The 25,416-nt window shown below is 41.5% G+C and overlaps 1 protein-coding gene across 2 annotated transcripts in view; it reads right to left on the reverse strand.

Annotated features, from left to right (window-relative positions):
• The window catches only part of Pcca (propionyl-CoA carboxylase subunit alpha), a 339,901-nt gene that overhangs the window by 52,262 nt on the left and 262,223 nt on the right, over window positions 1-25,416 (reverse strand). For both annotated transcript variants that reach the window (XM_045144878.1, XM_004663385.2), the window contains one exon: window positions 10,280-10,333. In XM_045144878.1, coding sequence (XP_045000813.1) covers window positions 10,280-10,333 — 54 coding nt within the window. The remainder of the gene's footprint in view (window positions 1-10,279; window positions 10,334-25,416) is intronic.

The raw sequence follows: 25,416 nt of genomic DNA on the forward strand, positions 1-25,416 counted from the left end.
TATGTTCTCAAGCACAAGCATCTCATCTTTCCAGATACATGTATCTCAAGCAGCAATGTTCACCAGTTTGTTCACGGAGCTGTTAGAAAAGTCCAAAATTGAAGTGCAGGAAGGCAAGCCCTGCTTATTATTCCTTCCCCCTGTCCTGCTGCTTCAGCATTCACAGACCTCCTAGAAGGAGTTCCTGAACACATCACTTGGTAATCACAAATGTTTTAAATGGACAGCATTCCAAAGAGTATGGCATGTCTGACTGTTCTGGCTAACTTTCCGGTGCTCTGTGGCCTACTCTTCTTCGAAATCAAATGGCACTAAACGAGTGGATGTGCATAGAAGGATGCTGAAACCCTACAGCTTCAAACTCACACAGCTCAGTTAGTTATTTGTTAAAAGTGATTTGAGAATTAGCAGTAAAAAGCAACACAATACTGAGATACTCTGAATAAGTAGCGACCCTCTAGGATTGAGACACTGAAGTCATAAACAGCCACCTATGATCTAAATGAGTCAGGCAATACATAATGTCATCATCTTCTATAGGACCCACATAAGCCAGATGCACAAGTTGGCGCAAGTGTCTGGAGTTCGTTTGCAGTGGCTGGGGGCCCTGGCGCATCCGTTCTGTCTCTCAAATGAATAAAACAAAAAAAATTAAAAAATATTCAAATCCCAATGTACTATCTACTCTACCTCTTATTTGGCCGAGTTTTGTCTATGAGCCAATAGGCAGAAGATATTTAGACTCTCCAGTGATACTCTCTCTTCTTTCAAATCCTTATGATCCCCAAAGGCTCTTAGAGGACACTGCCCAATTTCCCTGCACAGTCCACATCATCTAGCCTGGGCTAGCCTGCTTTCACCTCCCAAACAGACCTCTATCCCCCACCTGCCACCTTCACTAGCAAACCTGCTCTTCCTTAAGTGCTGTGGCATCCTCACACCTTCACTTTTTTTTATTCCTTCTCTTTCTCTCCCATCAGTTTCTGAAACTCTCTCCAGGGCTTTGTAGGTGCGGATTCCGTCTCTCCGAAAGGCTTGTCCTGCTTGAAATCTCGATTCGTCCTTAGAGCAGCAGCACAGGTGAGAGGTGTCCTGGGCATGTGCTGGCTCGGACTTTCCTATTTTTTTTTATTTGAGTTCACCTTATGTACCTCTATCCTTGCATGTATGACAACGGTTGATGTGGCAGCTCCCACTTTGAATCACCAGGGAACAATGGCTTGGTCTCCTATTATCTTCTTCCTTAATGTCAGGTGACAGATAATCAGTGAGTGTAAGAGAATGGCCATCCCCACAGCCCTCAATGCCTCTTATTGAAATGTGCTGTTGGATAATGTATGGCCTGCTGCTTCTCCCCCCCCCCCACATTTATGCAGGTGAAGATGCAAATGACATGCAGATACTTAACAAGAGAGCTAGACTCTACTGCCTGAACTTTAAAAAAAAATATTTTTGGGCTGGAGAGATGGCTTAGCGGTTAAGCGCTTGCCTGTGAAGCCTAAGGACCCCGGTTCGAGGCTCGATTCCCCAGGACCCACGTTAGCCAGATGCACAAGGGGGCGCACGTGCCTGGAGTTCGTTTGCAGAGGCTGGAGGCCCTGGCGCACCCATTCTCTCTCTCTCCCTCTATCTGTCTTTCTCTCTGTGTCTGTCGCTCTCAAATAAATAAAAACAAAAATTAAAAAAAAAATATTTTTGTTTATTTGAGAGCAACAGACAGACAGAGAGAGAATGAGGCAGCTAGAGAACGGGCACACCAAGGCGTCCAGCCACTGCAAATGAAATCCAGATGTGTGTGCCCCCTTGTGCATGTGGCTAACGTGGGTCCTGGGGAATCGAGCCTTGAACCGGGATCGTTAGGCTTCACAGGCAAGCACTTAACCATTAAGCCACCTCTCCAGCCCCTACCTGAACTTTTCTATCAGGTTTTGTACTAGTCAAAGGAAAAAGTACACTGGCCTACAGTTCTCTCTGATGCTCTATCACGTAGGCACAGCCCACCTAAGCACCTACCATGCCCTCGTGGCCTCATTCATTTCTCAGTCTTCACTCATCTGACCCCAGGCTGGCCTCCAGCTCACAATAGTCCTGCCTTAGTCTTACGGTGCAGAGGAGGCGGTCAATCATTTCAACGTGGTTGACAGCGCACCACACACTACCACCACAGAATCCGCCTTTATGCTGCAGAGAGCACGCCAACTTCGAAAGAATATAGACTGAGTCTCGCTGTGCTCCCAAACGTTTGTTCTTAGATCAGAGATTGGATATGTGACACACAGTGCACATGTTACCGCAAAACAATGTTCCGAATTAGCACTGCATTCACAGTCCAGTTCGTAAACTCTTGTCTTCCTTATATTTTGACCTAACTTTTATATATTTAGGGGAAAATGTAAGTTGGGATGCTGTGAGTTTACCTTTCTTCCTGATCGTTATGAAAATATGTCTAAACATCTGAGAAACTTCAGCAACCCTCCACGCAGTATCTGTCTGATGTCCTCTTGCTTTCTGATGCTGGATGGAAAGAGGTCAGGAATGGCAGGGGTGGAGGTCGGGTGTGGGGGCTGCATGCAGTCTGAGGACAGCTCTGGTTGCCATGCACATACTGCTCATCTTTTCTCTCGACACAAGGAGAGAGGAGCACAGTGCAGGTGGTGGACAAGTCCCATGGAATGATCCAGGCAGAGGCCCTGGCAAGGGAGGAGCATCAGTGGAGAGGGTAAGCCAGCAGAACTCAAGGTGGCTCCAAGAGCAGGCTGGGTGGGCAGTTAGTGAAGTGGTGAGTGAGAAGTCAGCAAGCCAACATACCATTCCTGGCACTCCATTGTCAGAGAGGGGTTGGGAGAGAGCAGGGAGGCTCACCTAAGCCAGAAATGTTGGTAAAGGCCCACTTACTATTTACAAGACATGGCAAACTGACAAGAGTCCTCCGGAATGTACTTTTTGGAAGACAATACCTAAACAAAACTGACGATGTCATTCATGACTCCAAAGAGAAGGCATGAAGACAAACAATGGCAGCAAATCTAATTCTTCATTTTCCATCAATCTGGATTTCAAACAGATGGAATGGGCTCTATTAAAATTCAATACCTGGGCTGGAGAGATGGCTTAGCGGTTAAGCGCTTGCCTGTGAAGCCTAAGGACCCCGGTTCGAGGCTCGGTTCCCCAGGTCCCACGTTAGCCAGATGCACAAGGGGGCACACGCATCTGGAGTTCGTTTGCAGAGGCTGGAAGCCCTGGCGTGCCCATTCCCTCTCTCTCCCTCTACCTGTCTTTCTCTCTGTGTCTGTCGCTCTCAAATTAAAAAAAAAAAAAAAATTCAATACCCATGCGTGAACTTTCCCAACTTTTTGATGATGCTTACCTGTCTATGAACATGAATGATATGTGTTTAGGCCTGTGATACGAGATGACAAGATACAGCCCAACCTCAGCTTTTGCTAATTAAGCGAATCAATTAAGAGGCTGCAGTTGCAACTGTGTAGCTGCTGTTCGATGGTAGCAATAACAACCCCACAGGGAGGTCTTTCACTGCATTAAAATGCTGTCCTCCACAACTCCATCTGATATTATTAGAAACAGTTATTTGTGTCTTGCTGTCATATTGGTAGCAAAGGCAAATTATGGAAATATGCAAACCAGAATGGTCCCAGTATGAGATCAGCTTGGGTTTTCAGCCTCCAAGGGAACAATTGCTGAATTCCAAAGTTCCCCAAAGTTCTTTAATGGAACGGATAAATCTATCAGCACAACATCCATTTAGGAGCTAGGTGAGGGTCACATATTTACATACTTTCCTGCTAAGCTGATACAACTCAACTAGATGAATTATCATATTAAGTTTACCCTCCTGAGTTAAACGGATGGAGTTCAAAATTGTTTCCGATGGTTGTCATTAATCGCTGTTACTTCGTAAACACTTACTTTGAAATCTAATTGTGTTGGTGTATCAAGGGTCATATTAATAGCATTCTTAATGGTAAATCTTTGTAAAACATGTTTATCCTACTAATGTTATCATTCACACTTTCAAGGCTAATAAAAAATAAAGTATATTTATTATCGACAAAACCAATTTAAAATGTACAATCTGAGGGTGAGATTAGCTGAGAATTCCAGCATTATTTGGTTCCACAGATGAAAGTGACAGGTGCTCTGCAGCCCTTTGGTGAGTGCCCATGCCACAGCGCTACAGAGGCTCTTGGGTCTAAGCTCACTTCCCTCGCTGGCATCAGCATGGTTTGATTTTTTATATTTGTGGTTTTTTGAGGCAGGGTCTCACTCTAGCCCAGGCAGACCAGTAATTCACTATTCAGGGTGGCTTCAAACTCACAGCAATTCTACCTCAGCCTCTCAAGCACTAGGATTAAAGGCATGCACCTCCACGCCCAGCTTTGGCATGCTTTTTTTTAAAAAATTTTTATTTATTTATTTGAGAGCCACAGACACAGAGAGAAAGATAGATAGAGGGAGAGAGAGAATGGGCACGCCAGGGCTTCCAGCCTCTGCAAACGAACTCCAGACACATGCGCCCCCTTGTGCATCTGGCTAACGTGGGACCTGGGGAACTGAACCTTGAACCGGGGTCCTTAGGCTTCACAGGCAAGTGCTTAACCGCTAAGCCATCTCTTCAGCCCTGGCATGCTTTTTTCCCAAGAAAAATATTAGTCTCACTTGCCTTAGTACTGCAGTGCCTTAAGAATTAAATAAAGACAATCAGTACAATACGAATATTTAAACAAAATTGTAACTTTCACATTCTAAAATAATGAAAAAACAAACAAACAGATCCATCCTTATAGCATAGTTTCAATAAGGAATTCTGGTTTGGTAAAACAATACATTTTCCATTTCTAACTGAGCTTTTATTATCTGATGTCTAGACTCACACTCATGAAAACCACACAACTGACCCAATCCAAGTAGTCAACCCAAGTGACACACTGCTTGAAATAGACACAGGTACCAGAGGAAAATTCCGAGACACATAGCTTGCCAATGAAGGTAATGTTGTGGGGTCAATATTTGTGTCTTCTACTTCACAAACTCCTACCCCGGTGCGTTTGGAGGTAGGGCCACTGGGAAATGGTTAGGCTTAGATGAGAGCAGGACAGAGACTCTGGGGCAGACTTAGCACCGTTCTAAAACAGAAGGCACCAGAGGGCTAGCGCACACGGTCTCCCCTCCCTCCCGCTGCAGACGCAGCAAGACACCACGTGCGGGTCAGGAGGAGAGCCTGCAGCAGCAACCGAACCTGCTTCCCTGAGGGCTAGGGCACAGAACCCTGCTTTCCGATTCCGAACAACGCACCTAGCACCCAGCAACCGGCTGGTGATCTGGGACACCACCTGCAGGGAGCTTCGCATACACCCCTCTATGAACAAAGGGGTATGTTGAGCCTCTGCTAATGACCAACAGCAACTCCCCATGGACAGTCAACTCCTATTCAAATATGTTCACAGAAATGCCCTGCGTTGGGAGACAGGGCCACTTGGCCTGGACTGGTTTGGGGTACATGTGCAGAAAGGCACACTGTGTTCTCTGAGTGGGCTTTCAGAGAGAATCTGCTATTCACCATCCTATGCCTATGTATGTGTGGGCATGCACACAAATGCACTGAGATACTCACGGGAAAGGATAGGCACAGTAAAGGTTATATAACTCAAACCTGCCAATCAACATAGAGAACCCCTCAAACTGTGTCCATTAAAAAGCAGCTCCTTGGGCTGGAGAGATGGCTTAGCGGTTAAACGCTTGCCTGTGAAGCCTAAGGACCCTGGTTCGAGGCTTGATTCTCCAGGACCCACGTTAGCCAGATGCGCAAGGGGGCGCACGCGTCTGGAGTTCCTTTGCAGTGGCTAGAAGCCCTGGTGCGCCCATTCTCTCCCTCCCTCTCTCTCTCTCTCTCTCTCTCAATCTCTCTCTGCCTCTTTCTCTGTCACTCTCAAATAAATAAATAAAAATGAACAAAAAATAATTTAAAAAAAAAAGCAGCTCCTCACTTCTCCTGGACCCCAAAGACAGGGTCCCCAAACATTAACCCATCAACTCACTAGTCCTCTGCAACGCAACCCCGCTCTTCACCTTTTTGGGACTTTAGCTTTACTCTTTAATAAAATTTCTTGCTTCTTCACTTCTTATGTTTATCTTTTCCAATTGTTTAAACAAGATGCCAAGAGCCTGGAATCACCTGGACAGAGACCACCAGTGACAGCTCAAGCTGACTGAGATCAGTAAGCTGTAAACGAACCCCTTCCTCCTATAGACTGTGCCTGGTGTCAAAGCTCATCCCAGCAATGTTGAACTGGCTACCATACCCCCAAATCTTGTGCATGGAAGGCCATGTCTATCACTATTCAAAAACCTCCAACCTGACTGAAAAATTCGGCACATCTCTTCCAGAGACAATGAGGCCCATGACATGAAGTATCTCCCAGAGACAAGGAACCACAACATGGCCTGTGACATGAGGAGTCTCCAGACAGGGAACCACCGGGAACAGGGCCTGTGACATGAGGAGTCTCCAGAGACAGGGAACCACCGGGAACAAGGCCTGTGACATGAGGAGTCTCCAGAGACAGGAACCACCAGGCCTGTGATGCAATTCTGCTCCTCTGCCCCGTGTCCTGGAAACATCTACTTTGGATGCTCTTACTGAGGCAGTGCACATGAGCTTGAGAGCAATATACAGTGCATAACAGCTCCCACACAGTCTTTATCCTTGTCCACACAGATCCTTTCCTGTGAATAACACAAGTAGAAATTCAATCCAACAAACTCCATGCCATCGTGGGTGGAATTTTAGAGTAATTTGCAATTAGTCTAGAAACAGTTTAAAACTGGTATTCCTTTTATGCATAAACAGAGTGGACACAGCCTTTCAGAAGTAGGGGCAGAGGGGAATGTCAACTCCATGTAATTCTTTTCTTTTTATTGCCCATTAGGAAGGGCATGTGTGCATGCGTGTGTGTGCATGCATGTGTGTTTTAAAATGTCTCAGTGCCTGAAGTCAATGAAAAGGAGTAAAAGTAAAGGGATTTCCTGGTGGAGTGAGTACTGCTGAAGGTGAATAAATCCCACAGGATGGGGGCCCTCGGGTGAGTCTCACCATCAGCTCTAGTGCCTATGTTCTTTATCTGAAGCAGAGAGACCCACACACTTACTTTTAGCCCATTTGTTTCTCTTTTTTTAGTCCATTCATTTCTGTATGTATTTTCTTCACTTACCTTTTTCAAGTATAATGTTGGGCCCACCCTAGCCAATCTCATTCATTTGACCAGGATTTATTAGATAACTAATATACATGCAAAGCCCTGGGTTCTATCCCAGTACCACAGAAATGACAAAAAGAGAAAGAACTAACAAACAACATTGACCATAAAAAAGTATAAGGAATGGAGCCAAGTACAATGCCAAGGTTTTCATTCAAATGCCAATTATGGAGAGAGGAAAAACTGCACAGGAAACTTGTTTTGTTTTGTTTTACGGAGAGAGCAAATGAAATCTGAGAAACTGATCAGAATCCTAGCAGCGCTGTCCAGGAGCAGAGGCAGCACACATGGCCTTTCAGCATGAGCACTGAGGGGCACAAGCACTTCTGTCTCCCCATTCCAGAGAATTCTGTGTCCTCATCAAAAAGAACGTGTCCAATGTTTATGTGCAAACATAGAAAGATGGCCAAGATTTGTTGCTTAAATAGCTCTAGGAAATGGGATATACACCTTTATGACAGTTAATTTTATGTTTTAAATACAGTGAGGCTATAATACCCAGATAACGTAGATGTTTCTCCAAAGGTCTTTTCTTTTTAAATGATGTTAACACTTAAATCAGCAGACTTTGGGTAAAGCAGACCACATAATTACGTAGGATTTGTCCAATCAGTTAGGGACATGATGGGGACCAACATGAGGAATTCAACAAGAAAACCACCTATGAACTTGAACTACAACTTGGCCCTGAATCACCAGCCTTTAAGCCTTTTTCAAGCGTGTACACCAATTCTTTAAAATAAACCAAAGCAGGCTGGAGAAACAGCTTAGCAGTTAAGGCGCTTTCCCATGAAGCTGAGAGACCGAGATTCTACTCCCCAAAACCCATGTCATCCAGATACACAAGGTGGTGCATGCATCTGGAGCCCACTTACAATGGATAGAGGCCCTGGCATGCCCATTTTCTCTAATAAATAAATAGATAAAAAATTTAAAAAATAAATCCAATCTCCCTTGCTCTTTTTCTACATGTATGCAGATATACAAACATGCATGTGTGCATGCATGCACATGCCAATAAACATACTCTTTTGTTTGTTGTTTTTTTGAGGTAGGGTCTCACTCTAGCCCAAGCTGACCTGGACTTCACTATGTAGTCTCAGGGTGACCTTGAACTCATGGTGATCCTCCTACATCTGCCTCCCAAGTGCTGGGATTAAAGGCGTGCGCCACCATGCCTGGCAAACATACTCTATTTTCTCAGGAAGACTAACACAACTGCTCATGACATATATTTCAAAATATTAATTTTTGTTTACATCACGCCTATATTATCTTATTACTCAGAAAAATATCAAGCAAGTACCTGCTTACATATATTACTAGACATCTATCTCTATAGATAAATAGATAGGCAAAGCATTAAATAAACATATTAATCAATACCCACATCTTCCATGCAAGTACTAACCAACCATTGTTAGCTTCAAAATCAGATGTCACCAGGCACACTGTGGGTGGTATGACCACTGACATGCCCATATCTCATGAGCTAAAACACTGCTGTTTTTAACTCAAGCCACAAGCCTCTGATATTTTCAATATACTTACAGAGCCACAAGAATTACTCTACATGAGTCTGCATTCTGAGCAAGGCACCCAAAGAGCATTAACAGGCATAATGAATGTTAAAAATAAGTCAGTAAGTCAATATATGGAGAATCACTCAGATACAATGGTAATAGAGAAATGGGAACTTTAAAGTGTGCCTTTTAAAACAAATTCTTAAAATTGTAACTAGTACTACTGATAATGATAAACACATGAGAAAATAGTAACCCCTAATCAAGTAAGCCTCCTTAGCAGATAAATAATTCAGATTATAATGAGCATTAGTAAGAGTACAAAACAGTACTCTAATGTACAACAGGTAGTGTTCTAAAGACATAAAGTAACTAAAAATGTGATGAGTCATAAATTATGTATTGCTTGGATTCTACTTAGGAAGAAATGTGTCTTATACATTTAAAAATATCTTAGACATGGGCTTGGAGAAATTGGGTAGTAGTTAAGACAGTTGCCTGCAAAGCCTAAGGACCCAGGTTTGACTCCCTAGCACCCACCTAAGACAGACGCACAAAGCCATAGGCATCTGAAGTTCATTTGCAGTGGCTGGAGGCCCTGGGGTGCCCATGCTCACTCACATTCTCTCTCTCTTTCTCTCTGCTTACAAATAAGTAAATATATTTTTTTAAAAAAAATCTTAAATATGCCGGGCGTGGTAGTGCATGCCTTTGGCCCCAGCATTCAGGAGGCAGAGGTAGGAGGATCACCATGAATTCAAGGTCATCCTGAGACTACATAGTGAATTCCAGGTCACCCTAGAGTGAAACCTAACCTTGAAAAACAAACAAACAAACAAACAAAAAACCCGAAACATGTTTGAAACTAATTCAAAACATTAAGAAGGCAACACATTCATAATGGCAAAAATAGTGGAGATGATTTAAACACCTAACAATTGGGATTCAAGATTAAGTAAAATATATTATGTTTATTCATGAATATTAAATATAATTATTAATATTAATAATTATATTTATATAGCTCCATTAAAATGATACAAATATCTCATAGTAATATATAAAATACTTAGTAGGATTTACATGAAAAATTAAGATACCAAACTATTGTTGAATTTCATTAGAAAGGTGAGAATGAGAGGATCTAATTATGGAAGTGCTGGGAGCTAAGTTTTCAAAAGCATTTTCATGCAATATGCTCTTATATTTATTTTAAGAACATGAAGAAAAATCTTCACTATGAAAAAGTACTCAACAAACTGAAATTAATTTACAAAATGCTTCCCTAATAAGAAGCAACTAAAATAACTCTATTAGGGAAACTTCTCTACTGTGTTAAGGAACCTGCTTTTTACAAAGAGTTAGTTCCACTTAAGAGCAAAGTAAAATCACCAAAAATGGGCAGAAACACATAGGCAAAAACTAGATGAACACTCTGAAAATTAAGAGAAAATACAAAGTACATGTATTTTTCATACTTACCACTGTACCAAGAAACTGAATGCTCATATTCCCACCTGCTTCTCGAGAAAGACACTAAAAGAAAAAAAAAAAAAAAAAAAGGAAAAAACAAGATTACATTCATACAAATATTTATGATGAATGTTCATAATAACACTCTTCCCAAAGCAAAGCCCCAAACGTCCAGCCACACAAAACATGGCACTGTCACACACTGGAATGATCCCTGGCTTATGAAGGAAGGAAGTGGGGCTGGAGAGAGGCCTCTGTTGTAAATGCGCTTGCCTGCAAAGCCTAAGGACCCAGTTCGACTCCCCAGTACCAGTGCCCATGTAAAGCCAGAGGCACCAAGTGGCACATGCACCTGGAGTTGGTTTGCAGTGGCAGGAAGCTCTGGCATGCCCATAGTGTCTCTGTCTCTCTAATAAATAATTTTTGTAAAATAAGGAGTGAAGTGCTACAGCATGCTACAGTGGAAATCAGTCACAAAAGAAAACACTGTTTTATGGTTCCATTTAGAAAAAACACGAGAATATGTAAATTCAGAGAGACAGACAATAGATTGGTAACCAGCTTGGGGAGGATGGTTGGAGTGAAATGGGGAACAATTTCTAATTGGTGTGGGGTTTGATTTGCAGAGTATGAAAATGTTCTAAAATCAACTGTGGTGTCAACTGTGTGTTCTGTGATGAAACTTTTTTTTAAAAAAAAATCAATGAATTACAACTTTAAAAGGCAATGTATATGATATGCCATATTTCACTATTTTTTTTAAATTTTTTATTTATTTATTTGAGAGCGACAGACACAGAGAGAAAGACAGATAGAGGGAGAGAGAGAATGGGCGCGCCAGGGCTTCCAGCCTCTGCAAACGAACTCCAGATGCGTGCGCCCCCTTGTGCATCTGGCTAACGTGGGACCTGGGGAACCGAGCCTCGAACCGGGGTCCTTAGGCGTCACAGGCAAGCGGTTAACCGCTAAGCCATCTCTCCAGCCCTATTTCACTAGTTTTTAAAATGGATTGCACATTTAAAATAACAATGAGAATAAAACTCCTTTGTGTTTAGAGAGTAGTAAACAAAATTTGCCTTTGTGCTATACATTTATTTTTGTAAGTTACATACTTAAGATATACATGAATAGTAATGTTTTATTTACTTGTATAAAATGTACTTAAAAAACAAAAACACTACTGAAAAAAACACATAGTACCACAGTACACTAGAAGTAAGCTACAATTTGTTCAGAGCATTCTCATGGGCAAAATTGCTCTCTTTAATTCAAAGTGGATCAAAGACCTTCATTTTAAACCTGAGATTCTGAAACTGCCAGAGGAAAACATAAGGAATACAGGCACAGGCAAGAACTTTCTGAACAGGACTCCAGTAGCACAGGAGATATTCCCAAGAGTTAACAAATGGACTCTGGATCTTTGTGGATTAGTGTGAGTGGTTTTGAAAACTTTGAAGTGTAGGTTCAGAAAATCATTTCATTTGTACAGTCTCCTCTCTTCTGCACAGTGGTGCAATGTAGGACAGGGTCCAAATTCAGTGAGAGGAGGCTGGAGAGAATGCTTAGTGGTTAAGGCACTTGCCTGCAAAGCCTAAGGATGCATGTTTGATTCTCGAGATCCCACATAAGATAAATGCACAAAGGTGAGGCAAGTGCAAGGTTGCACATGCCCACTAGGTGGCACAAGCACTTGTTGTTTGAGGGTAGTGGCTGAGGCCCTGATGCACCAATTCTCTCACTCTTTCTTGCTCACTCTCCCTAAAGTATTAAAAAAAATCAGCTGGGCGTGGTAGTACATACCTTTAATCCCAGCACTTAGGAGGCAGAGGTAGGAGGATCACTGTGAGTTCAAGGCCACCCTGGGACTACATAGTGAATTCCAGGTCAGCCTGAGCTAGAGTGAGACCCTACCTCGCAAAACCAAAAATCAGTGAGAGGGCTGGAGAGACTGCTAAGTAGCTAAGGCCCTTGCCTGCAAAGCCTAATGACCTGGGTTCAATTCCTCAGTACCTACATAGAACCAGATGCACAAAGTAGCGCATATCCAGAGTTCATTTGTGGTGGCTAGAGGCCCTGACATGACCATTCTCATTCTCTGTCTGCTAAGAAAAGAAAGAAAGAAAGAAAGAAAGAAAGAAAGAAGGAAGGAAGGAAGGAAGGAAGGAAGGAAGGAAGGAAGGAAGGAAGGAAGGAAGGAAGAAAGGGAAGGGGAAGGGGAAGGGGAAGGGGAAGGGGAAGGGGAAGGGGAAGGGGAAGGGAAAGGGAAAGGGAAAGGGAAAGGGAAAGGGAAAGGGAAAGGGAAAGGGAAAGGGAAAGGAAAGGGAAAGGGAAAGGAAAGGGAAAGGGAAAGGAAAGGGAAAGGAAAGGGAAAGGGAAAGGAAAGGGAAAGGGAAAGGAAAAGGAAAAGGAAAGGAAAGGGAAAGGAAAGGGAAAAGGAAAGGAAAGGGAAAGGGAAAGGAAAGGGAAAGGGAAAGGAAAGGGAAAGGAAAGGGAAAGGGAAAGGGAAAGGAAAGGGAAAGGAAAGGGAAGGAAAGGGAAAGGGAAAGGGAAAGGAAAGGGAAAGGGAAAGGGAAAGGAAAGGGAAAGGGAAAGGAAAGGGAAAGGAAAGGGAAAGAGAAAGGAAAGGGAAAGGGAAAGGAAAGGGAAAGGAAAGGGAAAGGGAAAGGGAAAGGAAAGGGAAAGGAAAGGGAAAGGGAAAGGAAAGGGAAAGGAAAGGGAAAGGGAAAGGAAAGGGAAAGGAAAGGGAAAGGGAAAGGAAAGGGAAGGGGAAAGGAAAGGGAAAGGGAAAGGAAGGGGAAAGGAAGGGGAAAGGGAAAGGGAAAGGAAAGGAAAGGGAAAGGGAAAGGGAAAGGGAAAGGGAAAGGGAAAGGGAAAGGGAAAGGAATCAATGAATAAACAAGTAAATAAATTTTAAGCAGTGAGACTGGCTCAGAGAGAGCAGAGTGCTCGGTCTGCTGCCACCACTGTCCAGCACACTTAGGGACACCACTGTCCAGCGCACTTAGGGACACCACTGTCCAGCGCACTTAGGGACACCACTGTCCAGCGCACTTAGGGACACCACTGTCCAGCGCACTTAGGGACACCACTGTCCAGCGCACTTAGGGACACCACTGTCCAGCACACTTAGGGACACCACTGTCCAGTACACTTAGGGACACCACTGTCCAGTACACTTAGGGACACCACTGTCCAGTACACTTAGGGACAACACTGGGCTGGACATAAGCAGCCCCACAAACCGCAGGGTCTTTGGGGCCAGTGAGAACCTGACTGCAAGGCTCTGTGTGGCCAGCATGGCCCCGGGTAGGTGACGACAGGGAGCCGGGGGAGTAAGTGCAGCTCGGATGACAAGGGCCCTCAACCCCAGTCATTCATTTTAAAACATCCTGTCCCATTCCCCACTTTTGTTTTCATTTTAACCAACTTCATTTTGATTGCTTATTTCAAATATCTTTTATGGTTTTACTTTTTCTTATGATCATCTGATTTTATTAATGTACTTTATTAAGTAATCAACCTTACTATCTCTAACTCTCTCCCCTCCTTCTTCCTAATACAGTGCACCTTTCTTCTTTTGGGTACTTCCCTTAACCCTCTTAGCTCTTTTGCTCCTTAGCAGCTTCCTTATGTTCATTCATTCATCACCATTACATTTGTTCACCCACTCAAGTTTTATTTTTTTGAGACAGGACCTCATGTATCCCAGGCTAGCCTCAAACTTGTTATGTAGCCAAGGATGACCTTTCAATTCTGATCCTCCCTCTATTCCCAAGTGCTGAGATCAGGCATGTGACACTTTACCCAGTTGTTCCTCAGTGACAGATATTAACCTCAGGGCTCAGTGATTGTGAGGCAAGCCCTCTACCCAACTGAGCTTCAGCGCCAGTCCTTATCGTTACTTTTGTCTTCTTTTAACTTCAGAGCTCACGTGATGCGATGTTTGCCAGTTTCTTTTCTATGGTCATTGCTCATGTGTCAGTTGGCTTCAAGTGACTGTAATTGTGTGTTTGCTCTGGCTGAGTTTCCTGTGGTGCTGTTATAGCAGTCTGTTTTCTTCTGCATGGTACCAGACACTAAGCCCTCAGGAGAAGGCTGGTCACTAAGACCCTGAACTAAACTGGAAGAGACTCATCCCGACAGATACACAAGTCACAGCACGAACATAAGAATGACCACATGGCTTCTCCGAAGGGTCGTAACTTCAGAGCCACACAACAGATACTGAAATGGTTGAATGTCAGACACAGAATCTCAGTGTAGTTTGAAAAATGACGAATGGACTCAAGAAGGTGTCAAACACACACCTGAGAAAAGTGAAGGACATAATTCAGGGCCTGAACAAGAAAGTTCAAAAAGGAAATTAAGTGAACTGGAGAGCCGGCTTAGCAGTTAAGGCACTTGCCTGCAAAGCCAAAGTATCCCACTTCAAGTCTCCAGGACCATGTAAGCCAGATGCACAATGGGACACATGCGTCTAGAGTTCGTTTGCAGTGGTTGGAGGCCCTGGCACACCCATTCCTCCCCCACCACCGTCCTGCCGCCTCTTTCTCTCTCTCAAATAAATAAAATATATTTCAAGAACGAAATTCAGATTTGGGGGAAACGCACAAATGCTGCAAATGAAAACTCATTAAGTCAAGTAAAAAACATACTGGTAAGAATACCAAATGGACTAGAACGAACAGAAGGAAAAACTTATCAGGGATGAAAGACAAAGTCAAGGAAATACTATCTAGACACCAGTAAAGAAAAAGAAAAACAATAAACAAGCATGTCCAAGTTTCCAGGAACCTGCAACATGATAAAGAGATCAAACCTAACAATAAACGGGCCTGACAAAGGAGGTGAAATGCAAACTAAAGAAAGGCATAGAAAACTCAGTGCATAAAATTAAAGCAATTCCAAAATGTCAGGGAAGATGTGGCCATTGAAGCACAAGAAGTGTCTAGAAATGCAGATTAACAGAATCTTTCTATGCTACATTATAGTTAAAATACCAAGAGTATGTAGCAAAGAAACAATATTAAAACCTTCAAAGGCAAATTCATCAGAATAACATGAGACCTCTCAGCAAATAACCTAAAAGCCAGGAAATCATGAACTGACATATATTTCTAAAAGTCCTGAAAGTAAATAACTGCCAACCAATAGCCTTCAAAGTTACTTTTTCAAGCTGACATTGAAATAAAGACATCAAAGAAAAGTACACACTGAAAGAACCCATGATCACTGTAACAGAATTCTGGAAAATACTTAAAGGAATGCTATAGACAGAGTAGGAAGAAAGACCATCACAAATATATGGGCTTAGGAAAGAAACTCTCAAAAATGGAACAGGAACTGGAGAGATGGCTTAGCCTACGTACCTAGGTTCAATTCCCCAGATATCATGTAAACCAGATCCACAAAGTGGCACATGTGTCTGGAATTTGTTTGCAGTGGGTGGAAGCTTTGGCATACCCCCCCCCTAATAATAATTTTTGTTGTAAGTGAAATAAATTGACTAATGAATTCTAGAAATCAAACATATCCAAGTTGACATTCTCTCTCTTCCTCAACCCCACCCTGTACCAGAATGGTCATCATCAGGAAAACAAATGCTGACAAGGATGTGAAGGGAGTGTAAACTGTGTGGCCACTGTGGAAATCAGTGTTGAGATTTCTCAAAATGTTAGAAATTGAACTGCTGTATGATCCAGCTTTAAAACTCCAGGACATATACCCAAAGGACTCTATATCCTACCATAGACATACTTGCATATCCATGTTCATGGCTGTTTTATTCATGACAACAAAGAAATGAACCTAGAAGTTCATCAACTGGTGAATGGATAATGCAAACGTTATACATATGCACAACAGAATTTTATGCAGCTATAAAGAGATATGAAAGTTGTAGGAAAACAGATGGAATTGGAGAAGATACTAAGTGAGGTAAGTCAAGAGAGGAAAGACAAACATCACATGTTCTCTCTCATATGTAGGTCTTATTTTTTAATGTTTCTGTGCAGGTGAACTGGGAATGTGAGAGTGGATATAGGCTATGAAAGTAGGAAGAACATGGGAGGAAAGCAAGAAGTATTGAGACAGGGCGGAAAGTGCAAGAGGATTCATGACAGGAAAGTGGAAGTAAGCTGTAGAAATGGGAAGTAATATATCCAACTCAGTAAATTACCAAACCCCTAAGATAAACATGAAAGGAAAAAATATATATACGGAACAACAAGAAAACCAGCAAACAGAACTACTGAATCAGCACTCACTTTGATAACTACTCTAAATGTAAGTGATTTTAACCCTCCAATTAAAGAAAACAACTAGGGAGCTGGAGAGATGGCTCAAGAGGTTATGGAATTTGCTTGCAAAGCCTAACGACCTGGGTTCAATTCCCCAGTACCCACGTAAAGCTGGATACACAAAATGACACATGCATCTGGAGTTCATCTACAGCAGCTACAGGCCCTGGCATGCCCATTCATTCTCTCTCTCTCCTGCAATAAATATTAAAGCCAAAAATGATAATTACAAAAAACACAGACTAACCCTTGGATTAAAAAATTCAAAGTTCCAACTATTTGTTGTCTTCAAGAAAAACACATAACAAAAAGAAAAAAGGAAGGAAGGAAGCAAGCAAGCAAGGAAGGAAGGAAGCAAGCAAGGAAGGAAGGAAGGAAGGAAGGAACATCAGGGCTGGGAGATGGCTTAGTGGTTAAAGAGCTTGCCTGCAAAGCTAAAGGACCCAGGTTTGATTCCCTAGGACCCACCTAGCATCCAGAACACTTAAGTTTATGGGGAATACCTGAATCAAATCACCACAACATGCACACTCTGCAAGTGACAAGAGAGAAGATGATTTACCAAACAAGTGGAAGTAGAAAATAATAAGAAAGCGTAGCTTTACTCACGTATGACAACGTGGACCTCAAGACAATCAAAAGAGTTAAAGAAAGTCAATGATCATTAACAAGGTAACAATATACCAAGAAGATATAAAATTGTAAATATTTGCACTGAACACTGGTGTGCTCCGTTTCAGACTCAACACACTGATGGAGACGAAGGGTCAGCTAGGCGTAGACACAGTGACAGTGGTGACTTCAGAGCTCTGCCTACAACGCCACCTCAATCACAGCAGCAAGAGGAGCATAGTGGACTGAGACCAGCCTGCTCTGAGAAACAAGTTCTAGACCAGCTACACAGTGAGAGGTTAACACAGAAATAAAATAATACAATGAAATGAACTGGGAGTTGAATCTTCAGTTCTGACAGTGGTATTTCTACTGTGATCATCCCTGTATCTGTGGACTAGGTTGTTAATTCAGCACTGCTAAATTAAAACTAGAGAAAGAATTAAAAATATGAGAAACTGCCAGGTGTGATGGTGCGTGCCTTTAATCCCAGCATTTGGGAGGCAGAGGCAGGAGAATTACCATGGGTTTTGAGGCCACCCTGAGACTATTTAGTGAATTCCAGGTCAGCCTGGGCTAGAGTGAGACCCTACCTTAATAAAAGAAAACCCAAAAAACCAGTGTGTGTGTGTGTGTGTGTGAAAGAGAGAGAGAGAGAGAGAGAGAGAGACTTCAAAACAAACAAACAAAAAAGATAAATGCAAACTGTAGAAGACACTTCCTTAAAGAAAAAGCTGAAAAGCTGTTCCGGTCAAATACAAGTTGTACTGTTTCAGTGTAGCAAATTACTTCTGTCCTTGTGGGAGTCGTTAGCATGTTAAGGAGGGTGAGGCCCGAACCCCTTTTCGAAATGCTTCCTTCGCTGGTCTCAAGGCTCCTGGACTATATCTCTCACTTCCCGGGACCTTTCCTGGCCTCCCTTACTGGTTTCATCTTATCAACACTTCTTTGTGGGATTCCATCCAGATCCATGCCTCCCTCCTCTCCACCCTGTATCTATGTTCAACATTTAGCTTTGCAAAAAGTGTGACTTCGGTACAAAAACTTCATATGACACTATGTATGACTGCAAAACCACCATCACTGTGGAGATACAGCCCACCTCTACCATCCGCAAGATCCCTTGTTCCCCAGTGAGACAGCAAGGAAATCACTCCGGGTCTAAGACTGTGAGGCTGTTCTCTTGTTTTCTTGAGAGTCTGAAGGCTTTATTTACTCATTCATTCATTCATTCACTCACTCATTCAACATTTGCAGGGAGTAGGGGACAGTTATGTACCAGGGCCTCTTGTGGCTGCAAATGAACTCCAGATGCATGCACCATGTTATGCATCTGGCGTTATGTGGGTACTGGGGAATGGAACCCCAGGCCATCAGCCTTTGCTGGTAGATATTTTTAACTGCTGAACCATTTCTCCAGGACCTGAAGGCTTCATTTTGACTTAATCATTATGCTTGGTCTAAGATAAGGGTCCCAATTTTATTTGTTTGTTTGTTGAGGCACGGTCTCACCCTGTTGCCCAGGATGGCCTCAGATCCATGGCAAGCCTCCTGTCTCCGCCTCTCCAGTGCTGGGGTTATTTAAGTTTGAGTACCATGCTAGGTGCATTTTATTCTTTTACATGCTTTTTGAGAAAGTCTTCTGTTCATGACTATCAATTGCTGCTTTCAATTCCAACTTGTTTAAAGCACCTATCAATCATGCTACATACAAACAGAATTCTTAATTTGCATCCCCACATATGATCCTCCCCTAGTTTCCTATGTCTAAGTAAGCAAAACCAATATTAATGTTTTTAACTTCTTTGATAGCCAGTATCTAGTGCAACTGCTAATCTCTTCTGTACCCTATCCAAAATATCCACCAAATTAGTTCACTTCTTATCTTCACTCCACAGCTGTGATCTTAGTCTAATCCAGGTTTGATAACCTTTGTCGGTAATAAACCATGTAGCAAAAATATCCAGGCTTCATGAGTTGACAGGAAACAAATTTCCACAACTTTCTTCTTGTACAAAATTCAAAGTATAATAACCAAGCACAATAAAAAGAATAGATTTTTTTTTAAAAAGACGAAGCTTATTTTTAATTGGTGCAGGAAGTGTCCCTTACCATCAAAATCATACCAAAAGACATTCATCTGTGAATGATGGTCTCTAGCGAGACTTTCTGCATTTCTTCTGTGAAAACACCCTTTCACACACACTGGTAGTGATCCTTATACAGTTTCACTCAAGCAGAATCCCCACTTGGGAGGCATCTGCACAACTTTATTAAATACTTGTCCTGAGCTGGGCGTGGTGGCAAGTATTTAATCCCAGCACTTGGGAGGCAGGGGCAGGAGGATTGCCATGAGTTCAAGGCCACCCTGAGACTCCATAGTGAATTCCAGGTCAGCCTGGGCTACAGTGAGACCCTACTTCAAAAAACAAAAACAAAACAAAACAAAATACTGTCCAGGTATTCACCATCTAGCAGGATATCACAACACACCACAGTATAATCACTTCACGTTCAAGGTTAGGTAAAAGCTGGTCTCTACCACTTAAGTGGATTTAAAGTAATTATTCTTTGCTCTTCCACTGAGGTTTGGGAAACACTGCTGATACTAAAAGTTGCTTCTTGTTTGAATCTTTTGGCAGCTGGACTGTGTAGGAAAATGCTTGATATTTATCATTTAAGAATGTTCCCTAAAAGAAGACTGGTGGGATGGTAGATAACTGAACTATCCAGAGGCAATCATAATACAATATATACATGTGATATAATATCACACTCTGCCCCATGAATACACACAAACAAAATGCATTTAAAAATTAAATACCAGCTTGATATTATTTACAATGCAAATGTTGGTTGTCTTCAAATGACTTGACCTCGGCCCAAATTTGCATGTGTACAGGTTTGTCATGCAGTTTAAGGAGGAATTTATTAAATTTCATTAAACTGCACAGTAAGATAGTTTAAAAGATTTTCACTGATGACAGTGACTGAGGAACATTCTTCTTGTTCAGAAAAAAATTTTGGACCTGAGCTCAAAGATGACTGTAGACGTTCCCATCACTATGACACTGAACACTCTCCCTATTTCTCTCTCAAATAAATAAATAAATATTTTTTAAAACACCAATTCTATCAATGAATAAATAAGTAACCAGAAGCAGAAGTACCAATAAGCTGCTGTTGACACAGGTCACAGTTAGCACAGAAGATAACTCCAGCCTTTTTCTTACCTGCTGCCATATGCAGAAGAGGTAGGGAGACACAGAGATGACATTGTAGAAAATGGGGAAATTAAACTGCATTCAAAATTGGAGTTTAAGTCTCTTTCCTTTTAAAAATATGCACTTTTCCTACAGGGGGTAACTAACTAACACAATTTGCTTCCAGAACCCCCCCCCCCACAAATTCAATGTCAGTAATGCATTAGATATATGCCAAAGCACATATGAACTGGCCACTTGATAAGACAGTAATAAAAGCTTTAATAAGATATATAAAGCTTTTCTAAAAGCATACCTATCCTTCAAAAAATATTGTAACTATTTTATATACTTCCTTTTCGACTTTAAATGGTACTTCATAGCCAGATTAATATTTTTTCTTTGTTTCCTATTCCAATAGAAATTTGTAAATGTTAGAGCTGACTAATTTTTTTATTTTTATTTTTTGAGGCAAGCCCAATAGGCTGGCCCCTTTGTCTTATGAGCGGGAGCAAGAACAAGAGTGAGCTAGAGAGACAGACAGACAGAAAGAAAGAATGAATTGGTGCATCAGAGCCTCCAGCCAATGTAATCGAACTCTAGATGACTGCACCACCTTGTGCACATGTGCAACCTTGCACACTTGCATTACTTTATGCGCCTGGCTTATGTGGGACCCAGAGAGTCGAGTGTGTATCCTCGGGCTTTGCAGGCAAAGGCCTTAACCACTAAGCCATCTCTCCAGCCTTACAAATTTCATTAAAGAAAAATTTAGAAGACTGATAGCAAAATGATTAATATTACTAGAATCAAATTCATATAAAGTTAGCTAGGTTATTCAATAAATCAAGTGCTCCAAAATGACCTTCCTAGAATAATAAAATCAGTGGCAATTTCACCCAATATCTCTGAGCAGTAAAAGGAAGAAATAGTGATGGTTTTCTTTTTCCGTCACCAATTTCCCACGCAATGATACTCTTTGAGGCCATTGTGCTGGGGTTTGTCTCTGTGTCCAGTATAGCTGCTGGCACTGATTTCCCATCTTCCCCGTGGTCGTGCTTAGACGACTCAAAATGCTCTTCCTCTAGCAGCTACTAACCATGATTGCTAGTTAACAGATAACAGAGGAGAAGCAGTGCACACATGCACGTGTGTGTGTGTGTGTGTGTGTGTGGAAGAGGAGGAAGGAGTTCAGAACACTCTCCCACTATGTTAAATTTATAGGCATCTCCAAATTATAAAGCTGCTCCTAGACACCAAGACAACTGCTAAATTCCCAGGTCTACTGTTCAAACGCAGGTAGACATGCCTAAAAATTAATACTTGAAATTATAGTAATACATACATCCTAGCCGTTAAATTGTGATTAAAATTTTTGAAGCACAGTAAAAGGAGTTATTTCTGTTCCACTGGCAAGCTTGTTCCTGAGATGTGTAGCCATAATTGATGTTTTCACGAACACGAAAGGGACATGGTTAATAATTACTCTTTCATTTCCTACTTCTTTAGAAAAATACTAACCTCTGCTTTTTCTGTTATATTTATATATCCTATACAACCTAAATATATGGTTTCCTATTACATTTAGTGACTCCAGAGTAATCACATGCACACAGAACAAATAATAGCTAATTACTTCTACGTGACAGTGGGGGCAGGGAGAAACATCTTTAAAACATGGATTTTAAGGCTGAAAACATAGAGTCAGTGGATTTGCTTTTTTCTATATGTGCAAATGCTGGCAAATATAGGCAAAAATTTAGAAAGTAGGCCCCATCATTTAATTTTCTAGTTAAAATATTCATTTTAGGGAGAGGGAGTAAAGCTTAGTGGTAATGTGTGTGTCTAGCATGGGTAAGGCCCCAAGTCAAACGGCCTGCACATGCATGCACACGCAACTAACTTTAGCATGAATATTAGGAGTGAAAACAAACTGGTTTTCAACCTTGTAAGAGCTATTTTAATCTAAAATATTGCCAAGAATATAACTTATTTTCAACTTTCTTTAGTGGTTATAAAAATAAAAAAGTAATCTCCTTAAAAACAAAAAGATAAGGTTAAGTTTCAAAAATACCTTCCAATTGTGTGTGGAAAGCACTTATAAACGCATCACGGACAGGTTGCTTGCCTGCAAGCACAGGTCTTCCATCATATTTGCATGCTTGAATAATATTTTACCTTACCTAGGCTCACCTGGGCATTCTAAACTATCATCTTGTTCAATCTGTTTAATACTCCAATCAATTCACAAGTAACCCACTTAATCTGGTATTCTGCAGGAAACAGCCTGAGATTCGTGTGACATTACTGCAAATTTGTCTGCTTTAACATGGAAAATTAGTTCCACTTAGCTGAATATCAATGACCTATTCAATAGAGTGCTGCCTTCCACTTGGTACTATTGGTAGTAGTATTTCTAATAAATTTATTTTCTTTGGAAAATACTTAAACAAGAATGAGAGAAAGGGAAAAAGTCTACAAAGGTGCACTGTGAATAGCTCCACATCTGACAAATGCAGAAACTGTTAGACCTTAGCAGGATCTCCAGATATTTTCAAAAGTATTTAGCTACTCTTCAGGTCTGCAGACAACCTGCTGTGAGCAGGTGGATGGAAGAAATCACACCACAGAAAGGAGGAGGCCAACAGCAGTTAGCTGGCTCTGTGCGCAAATGTTCCGGCAACGTGACTATGCAAGATGAAAACCTAGTCTGTAAAATGCTAACAAGAAACAATAATGCAATCCCAACAGACAAATTACACTCTAAGAAGTGGAAAACTCTTCTGAGCTGGTCAAAGTAAAATTGAAGAGCCTCTCTCAAGGCTATAAATGAATGACTTCACAGGAACAGAACACAGCCACAGTAATACTACTACTAAGAACAACACAAGTTCTGTCATCCAGCATGTTCCACACTGCAGAGTCCTACCATGCACGGAGCTCAACAAAGAGCAGACACACAACTCCTGTTGCCTTTATTCCATTAGTTATATGCTACCGGCAGGAAACCACCCCACCTTGTAAAAACAACTTTAACATGTTAAGCTTCTGAATTAAAATAGTTTTTGGTGTTTTTTTTATAACTTTTTTAAAAAAATTTATTTATTTGAGAGTGACAGACACAGAGAGAAAGACAGATAGAGGGAGAGAGAGAGGATGGGCGCGCCAGGGCTTCCAGGCTCTGCAAACGAACTCCAGACGCGTGCGCCCCCTTGTGCATCTGGCTAACGTGGGACCTGGGGAACCGAGCCTCGAACCGGGGTCCTTAGGCTTCACAGGCAAGCGCTTAACCGCAAAGCCATCTCTCCAGCCCTAGTTTTTGGTTTTTAAAAAATATATTTATTTATTTATTTGACAGAGAAAGAGGGAGAGAGAGAGAATGGGCATGCTAGGGCCTCCAGCCACTGCAAACAAACTCCAGACGCGTGCGCACCCTTGTGCATCTGGCTAACATGGGTCCTGGGGAATTGAACCAGGGTCCTTTGGCTTTGCAGGCAAATGCCTTAATCGCTAAGCCATCCCTCCAGCCCAGAAATGTTTTAGTTTTTGGAGGTAGGGTCTCATTCTAGTCCAGACTGACCTGGAATTCACTATGCAGTCTCAGGGTGGCCTTGAACTCAGTGATCCTCCCTCTGCCTCCTGAGTGCTGGTATTAAAGGTGTGCACCACCACACCCAGCTAAAATGGCCAGGTTTTTAACTAGATGATAAATCCATCTTCTGTTTAAAGCTGAATTCAATTAACGTATTTTTCTTCAACCTATTAATTCTATTAATCCAAATACTTTTGAATGACAAATACTAAAAGTGTGACTAACATATGGGGGGTGCTTTTTTGATATGAAGCACTCTTTGGTTTATAAAACATTCATCGTGTGAGTTGTCTCAACCAGTAATATTCAACCGTATGTGTTGTTTTGAAATGTAACTAATAAGGCTGAGAAATTAAACTTGCAATTTTATTATGAGGAATTTTATTTTATTTAAGAACTGTAGCAACGTAAGATATCCTTTCCATTATATATAACTTTATTGTTCTGGTAACCTTTAACCATTACCTACTACCTTTGCCATTAGTTTATGTGCCACAGATATGTCTGCATGATTTCTAGTACATATTACTAATTTTTATATTGATTTTATGGTGAAGTAACAATTTGCCTATCTTCTATAAACCAATTATTCATATACAATGTATCAGTTTCTTTTTTAAAGTTTTTTTGTTCATTTTTATTTATTTATTTATTTGAGAGTGACATAGAGAAAGAAAGATGCAGATATATAGAGAGAGACAGAATGGGCGCGCCAGGGCTTCCAGCCATTGTAAATGAACTCCAGAGGCGTGCACCCCCTTGTGCATCTGGCTAACGTGGGTCCTGGGGAATCGCGCCTTGAATCCGGGTCCTTAGGATTCACAGGCAAGCAGTTAACTGCTAAGCCATCTCTCTCGCCCATTTGTTTTTGATATTTTAAATTTTGGGGATTTTTGGACTTTTTTAAGCATTAGGTACCTTATACTGTTGAATTAAATCCCCAACCGATAAAAATGTATTAGTTGAACATATGGTTGTTTTAGTTTCTTAAATATAGCTACTAAGAAAATGATTTAGTATGTATATGGTCACATCACAGTTCTATTGGAAAGGCTGTTTCATTCTAAAACACACACATACACATTATTATTATTATTATTTTTGCAGGGAAGGAGAGAGGGAGGAATGAATTGATACACCAGGTCGTCTAGCCACTACAAATGAACTCCAGATACATGTACCACTTTGTGCATCTGGCTTTATGTGGGTACCGGGGAACTGGACCCACATCGTTAAGTACTGCAGACGAGTGCCTTAACTGCTGAGCCATCTCTCCAGACTTTATTCTACAACTTTTAAAGTAGATAATTTGGAAACATAAATATATCTTTCCATATAATAACTAAGAAATGATTGTTAGGTCTTATACCAATAGGATCTGTTTAATAAACATCGTTACCAATTGACATTAAATATACAATGAAAACAGGAAGAAAACTC

Source organism: Jaculus jaculus, chromosome 3 (assembly GCF_020740685.1).
Source record: "Jaculus jaculus isolate mJacJac1 chromosome 3, mJacJac1.mat.Y.cur, whole genome shotgun sequence".
Lineage (NCBI taxonomy): Eukaryota > Metazoa > Chordata > Mammalia > Rodentia > Dipodidae > Jaculus > Jaculus jaculus.